The sequence below is a fragment of the Trichoplusia ni genome, chromosome 21 (genome assembly GCF_003590095.1).
Source record: "Trichoplusia ni isolate ovarian cell line Hi5 chromosome 21, tn1, whole genome shotgun sequence".
NCBI lineage: Eukaryota > Metazoa > Arthropoda > Insecta > Lepidoptera > Noctuidae > Trichoplusia > Trichoplusia ni.
The window spans coordinates 1,174,455-1,181,997 of NC_039498.1; the positions used below are offsets into that span (position 1 = coordinate 1,174,455).

Sequence of the window (7,543 nt, forward strand, 5' to 3'; positions counted from 1 at the left end):
GCGAAGCCGCGGGCAAAAAGCTAGTATAATATAAAGGCAAAAAAGTCCCACCCATACCTTCTATCTAACATTGTTCATGAGATACATCACGGTAACAGACAAACGAACAAATACAGTTTTCACCCTTTAAGTCTGATTAAACTGACTTAGAAATAAAACATTTCAAATGTAAACTTAACTAAAATTCTTAGTACTTATCTCTACGAATGAAATCAGAATTTATCTGGCAGCCATTTTTTCGAGTGCTCCCGGCATTGTTGGCCAGTAACTATTCAACTGAGGAATGACCGCAGACCAGCCAAATACTTAATTGAGTGGAAATTAAAGAATAAAGATGGTATGGAGACGACTTATGTGGTAAAAAAATTCATTAAAATGGTATTTTTTAATGTTTTTCAAGAGTCGGACGAAAAATTCTTGCTTATGAAACAGTTTTTTTATATAAGTAGTTATTTTTTATTATTAGCAAGTTGCATAACTATTTTTAACCTTTGTTTTTTTCTTACTGTATCATAAATATTATAAATACTTATGAATTTAAATGAGTCAATACGAAATTTCCCTGTGATGTTCAAAATTACCTATTGAAAATACATTTTTTCTTAAAAAAAATCAGCTAAATCAAAATCAGACATAACAATCACTTTATTTCACACATTTTTACAGTTTTCTTCAACTAAAAATACCCATATATTATCAACAATCAAAGCCCAGGTCACTTTGCAATAAATCCAAATTCTTAATCTCAACCGATAAACGGCGGCGGCGGTAATGCCGGAGGTCCGAAACCGAACCCGGGACCAAATCCGGGACCAAATCCTGCTCCGAAACCAGGGCCATATCCTGGGACGAAACCTGGCCTATAATATCCGTAGAATCCGTGGTGATATGGTCTCCAAGGGCCGTATATGAAGTGATGACTTTCGGTGAGCTGAAAACAAAAAAAATGTTGTAATTTGATTGTGTAATCTTTTTTGTGATAATGTAGAAGAGGAATTTCTGGTTTAAAGATATTATTGTGTGTGTAGGGAGGTTTTAATCCAAGTGCGATCACTTATAAGTTTATTGGCATGGTTTTATTCATTTTTATATGTAACATAGTGAGAATTACTGGATGACAAATTTTAAAGGAGTAAATCTTCGTATGACCTGAGTTGAAAATATTTCAAATAAAAAAACCTTTGCCCATTTTTAGACTAATTGAAGGTTTCTGATTTTTGTTTTAGTGGTTTCCAAATTATAATTTTTAAGAAAAAAACATACAAAATGTATTTAGTAAATCAGACAGATGATCAAAAATATTTCACAAACAGTTTTGCCTTTACCCAGTAAAAAAATCTCAGTATTAAGTGTACGTAGAAGTAACATCACACCAAATTTCCATTCACAATTATTTAATCAATTTATGTTTATTTGACAAAAGAAAAATGACGTATTCAATATTATTAAAAAAACTACATTACAGGACTCAAAATATTGCCGTCATCCCTAATTAGATTTCAATGAATAAATAATTACCTGCAGTAAAACAACTATCACTATTAAAAAACAAAATAATGTATTCACACGCGACATTTTTAAAAACCTCTTAGCTTTACAAGAAAACAATGACCATTCATTTCTAAACTAGCTCCTATATACCAAGAAAAAACCAACTTAGTTTTACAGCCAGAAAACAAAAAAATAACCCTTATGACAACTGCATAAAGCTCATTTTACGTTTGCGTAAAAAGGTTTTGATTTTTGCAACAGCTGTCAATATTTGGATTTAGCATATAGGCGAGAATTGTTTTATAAATAAGAATATTGATCGAATCTATCATAAGTCGCATATTCATTGTGACACATACATGGGATTGGGAATTTCCCCTTACTAGGTACTTTTCACTGTCATTGACCAACGAAGGTCATTTCTTTTTTTTTTAACTACTAAGGAATTTAATCCTTGTGTCGCGGGGGTTTCACAAACATATAAATCACATGCACAAAGACACCCAGACTCGGGACAAGCATTCGTGGAACACACAAACGCTTGTCCTACGTGGGGATCGAACCAACGACACATCGCGCTCAGTGGGTTTGGCGTGATGACCTCAACCCCTCGGCTATCCGTGCAGTCATTTATTTTTCGATATTGAAGATTATTCTGGAATTTCTTTGCCCTTAAAAAGACAGATGGGTGTTTTCCACTCGTATTGACTGAAACCACTGTGTTATTTCAGTAACTGTGAATTGTATGACACACACATTTTTCCATTGTGATTAGATGTAAACAGGAAAATAATGTTTTTAAATAAAAAAACCCGGTGAAGTACGCCTAGGATTACTGACGCTGAAGGTTCCGTACAGGCGAAAGAAAAACAAATTGTTTTTAAATCCAATCTTTATTTTTAGTGTTTGTGTGTAACAAATAATTAATTTATAATTAGAGATCATTTCTAGCTATCACGGTTTATGAGATACAACCTTTTGACGGATGGAAAGACGAACAAAGGTGGCCTCAGCATCGGAGTTCCTTTTTTCCCCCGTTTGGGTACAAAACCTTATAAATGGATACGGGATTTTTGCCTAAATAACTGACATCTATGCAGCTAAAGTCGCGAGTATTAACTAGTATTTATATGGAGCAGACTATCCATCAGACCACAAGTAACACAGAATTTTAATTATGTTAAACCCATCCACAAAAAAATAATGACACAACAAACCAATGCGGAAATTTACGAAAAATTAAAAACGTAAATAAAATGCACTAACATCGTCTCCACGCCTTTCCGTAAAACCGTGAAACCGCAAATATAAATAAATTGATAATATTTAATTGTACAAATAGGCTACCGATGCTGTCATCATACATGACCAATATAACCAATATGACCATTCATCACTGTCTACTGCCCTCACGGAGGTCCAAATAGTTTTGAGGTATCATATAAAATCACTTTTGTAAATGATGAGAGGTGTAGTGTTAGAAAATCTGGGTACTGTCCAATGTAATTTGACCTCTAAAAAGTACTTATTAGCCTAATTTGATTTGGTTTCCAATGTTTGTAAATTGTGGGTTACAAAATAATACTCCGCAATATTGAAACAACGCCATCTAGTATCATACGGAGCAAAGCTTGTATTATGACTACTTGACAAATGATGAACATACAATTCACATTCTATTTTAATCTATATCTATACTTACTAATATACACGGTGATTTTTTAGTCGTCCTACAAAAGAAGCCCAGTTCATGTATGCGACGTAAAATACCCCTAGGCGCGATTTCTTTTTTTTTATCATCAACTAAGATAATAAGTACGAACAAAAATTAAACAATAGAAATCTGACATATACTCTTAAAAATGATCAAAACGCCGCGGCCCGCGCCCCTCACCATTGTTACAAGGCTCGGACCGCGCTCGCAACAGAGCTGTGTTTCTAAAAAATTACGAAGTGCATCATAATATTGAATAAGAATTGCATTTTAAATTTAACCAAATCTCATAAATACCTATTTTTTTTATCATGAACGTGTTCTAGTCATTGGATAGATGAACTGGGCTGCTTTTGTAAGACGACTAAAAGATCACGGTGTATAAACCTGAAGAGTTTGTTTCATTGTTTGTTTGAACGCGCTAATCTCAGGAACTAGGTACTGGTTCTAATTGAAAAAATATTTTTGTGTTGATTAGACCATTTATCAAGGAAGGCTGCGACTAATACGAGCGAAGATACAATGGAAAATGTGGAAAAAACGGGGAAAATGATTAATCTTTGAGGGCTTCGGAAACGGTTCAAGATCTTCTAGCCACGTGGTCGAAGAAGCGGGCAGCTAGTGTAATCATAATTATGTCATACAAAAACCCTGTACTTGTAAAAGTGAGAACAAAAAAAAAACAATTTGAAGTACACTCAACCCCAAAATGCGTGGCGCGAGCGTATTAACATGGACTTACTAACTAGATGTAATTAACCCAAATGTTCACATAGGTAATTGTCACGCAAAGAAAAACCAATATAACTTAACCTTACTTAAAACCAAACTTCAAACCAACGGGCGGTCAATTTAAATTGGCTGTTCGCAGTAATGACCAGTATGCCTTGATCTGTCTACGAAATAAATTTGAGAGAAATGACAGGTTAAGTTATGATGGCTGCTAAAAGGTCTTGTTTTGAAGTCATTGATTTAAATAAGTAGGAATTATGTGCCGTTTTCTTCGTGTAGTAATTGTTATATTAATTTGTGTTTTGTAAGGAATCGGTTATGTTTAGTGTTTAAGCTTTAGTTTGGCTATTAAAAATAGATTATTTTTTGTAAGGGGGCTAAGTAACATGATCTTTTAGTTTTAAGCTAGGGTAACTATCAGACACAATAAAAGAATCTTAAAAATTGGCATTCCTACTTTGTTAGACATACAATACTTCAGCATATTTTATCTTTTTAAATGATATGTTTTTATTTAGAAAGTTAAATTTTTACGGAAACTAATAAGGAATTTAATCCTTGTGTCGCGGGGAGTTTTATAAATATACAAGTTAAATATATATTATAATGACACCCAGACTCAGAATAAGCACACAAAAGCTTGTCCTAGGCGGGGATCGAATCCACGACACGTCGCGTAATTAAACAAAATTACGACTTTTGAACGTCAATATTTTAACAACCGTATGAGATATGTTTACGAAAATTTGAATACATAATAATAATATATGTATCTCGCTAGTCTCAATATATGAGCTAGGTTTGACATGTTTATGTGAAAAAGATTTTCAGTTATGAAGGAATCAAAATTGGCTCTAAATATTTCGTGTAATACACGGTGCTACTCGCCATCTATTACATGAACTTGGCTCGACCCACTACCACGCGTGTAGATATACATACACACTTATACTATGTCCAGCAAAAGGCGTTCGCTAATTCATCTCAATCCATCATAACTTTTGTCCCGGCTGAAACTTATAACCGAAACCGGGGTAAGAAGTATGTGGTTATAATAAACCAAGGGTTGAGGATAAGGAAACTGTTTAGACTGTCCGACTAATATCGACTGGCTTGTTGGTCTAGTGGTTAGTGACGCTGACTGCTATACTTGAGGTCGTGGGTTCGATTCCCACCCAGGATAAAAAATGATTGTGTGATGAGCAAAATCATTTGTTCTGTGTTTGGGTGTAATTTATCTATTATATGTATGTAGGGTATTTAGAAATATATAAGTAGGTTTATCAGTCTTGTAGTACCTACCCATTATACAAGCTTTGCTCAGTGGGAGACTGAATGGCGTTGAGTGAAAGTTGTGGAATATTGTATAATGTTATTTTTTTAAACACGAATGTTTGAAGAAATTATCCTGAAAATTTTAACAGCTTTGAAATTGGCACTTGCCCGAATAACCTTCAAACTTGTGATAAGAATTACCACATTGTGGTAATACTCGGTACTTAGTATATTATGCTGCAAATGCATGCCATACTTGTCTAAGAAACATCAGCTATCAATAAAACTGCACCCAAATTGGTTTATTCATTCTAACGCTACGGTGTCACATACGAAAAGACACAGATAAAGCGTTAATTTTTGTAACACCTGGTGTTTTTTTTAAATCTTCAAGACTGTAAAAATATTAACCAACCAGAAATAGAATCTACATCAAGCAAGTTCTATTTCCACACCAACGGTAAAGGAACGACAATTTTTATTGATCACCATAATTTCTGCAGCCAATAAATTCATATTTTGCGATATTATTACATTATCAAAGTATATTTCTTACAAAATGTATTCAAAGTAGCAATATGGACGGGCGAACGTTTACGTTGGGGCCACGGAAATGGCGGGATGAAATTTCATATTTAAAAATTACACCAAGATTTTTTTCGTGGAAAGTGGTCAGAGAGGCAGTCGCTCCTTGTAAAACACTGGTACTCAGCTGAAACCGGCTTAGACTGGAAGGCGACCCCAACATAGTTGGGAAAAGGCTAGGCCAATGATGACCAAGATTTTTTTTCGTGGTATTTCGCAATTTCAAGCTTCATAGGGTCGGTTTGTGGAACGTTGACGATCTTTTGGGTGGTACGTTACATGTAGATACCGCCTATTAAATAGTATTTACACAAAAAAAAAACGATTCCCACAAGGATCCTGGTGTTGCGGAGAGTTTCACAAAAATTCAAGTCACATGGATCACACAAATGCTTTACCTACATGGGGATCGAGCCTGCGACACGTCAGGTGCAGTGGGTCACCACACCAAATGTGGTGACCTCAACCACACATTTAACAGTTGTAACGGTTAGTCAAAAGCTGAAAAGTCTTAAGAAGAGGTGTCCAGTTAACTGGGTTGAGGAGGTCGGATAGGCAGTCGCTCCTTGTAAAAAACTGGTACTTAGCTGAATCCCGTTAGACTGGAAGCCGATCCAAACATAGTTGGGAAAAAGATCACCTAAATATGATTCCAAAATCGCTGTTTTTGTGGCCTAACCATACGTTAATATTAATCCATATTTACAGCGTGCCACGTCAAATAATTTTAACCAGAACGTTGTCCCCGTACGAAAAATAAAAGCCTACGCCTTTCTTACAAACGCATAGATATACATATATAGTTATTTGTTGCTACCGAAAAAATTGTTATTAAAAATAACAAGTTTTGTTTAGAAGGCCCTATATTTCCCATGAAAAAATAGTTAGGGGCTACGGAATTATGGAATTTCATCCTTGTGTCGCGGGGGATTCACAAACATTCAAGTCACATGCACAAAGACACCCAGACTCAGGACAAGAGTTCACAAATGCATATAATATTTATTCATTTGATAGAACACTATCTTACCAAAATAACCGGTCAAGAGTGAGTCGGATTGGCGACATTTAAATTTCCTTCAAATTAACGAAAGAAAAACAAATTAAATGGGTGACAAATTAATTTTAGATAACCTCATAGATAATTCAGAGATATTCCAGTCTGAGATAATACATCTGCCTAGCTGTCACGCTTCTTGAGATACAGCCTGGAGACAAACGGACGAACACACGAACAGACATCAGAGCCTTGGTCAATGGGGTTCCGTTTACCCTTTAGCTCCATAACCTTAAAAATACCAAAGCAATCCAAACAACGTTGTATAATAATATTAAATAAGAATTTATACAAAAATACATTTCTCCAACACCCAAGGAACTATTTGCATAACATTATAACATCGATTATTATAAAAACAAAATATTAAAATAATATAAATATACACACATTGCTTCATTAAACTGACACACAGCTTTATACTTACTAATATATAAAGCTGAAGAGTTTGTTTGTTTGAACGCGCTAATCTCAGAAACTACTGGTTCAAATTGAAAAATTCTTTTTGTATTGAATAGACCATTCATCGAGGAAGGTTTTAGGCTATATACCATCACGCTGCGTCTAATATGAGTGAAGATATAATGGAAAATGTGGAAAAACAGGGCAGGTATAAATTATAACTTATATCTTCTAACCACGCGGACGAAGTCGCGGGCAATAGCTAGTATGTTATTATATGTCGAGGC

General features: G+C 34.8%; 1 protein-coding gene across 1 annotated transcript; it reads right to left on the reverse strand.

Annotated features, from left to right (window-relative positions):
- Positions 1 to 621: 621 nt before the first annotated feature.
- Positions 622 to 1,680, reverse strand: LOC113504266 (keratin-associated protein 21-1-like). The gene is made up of 2 exons (XM_026886484.1): positions 1,519 to 1,680; positions 622 to 931 (listed from the first exon to the last, which is right to left on the reverse strand). Exons 1-2 carry the CDS (start codon positions 1,573 to 1,575, stop codon positions 746 to 748), a joined length of 243 nt encoding a protein of 80 aa, XP_026742285.1. The 5' UTR covers positions 1,576 to 1,680; the 3' UTR covers positions 622 to 745.
- Positions 1,681 to 7,543: the final 5,863 nt, after the last annotated feature.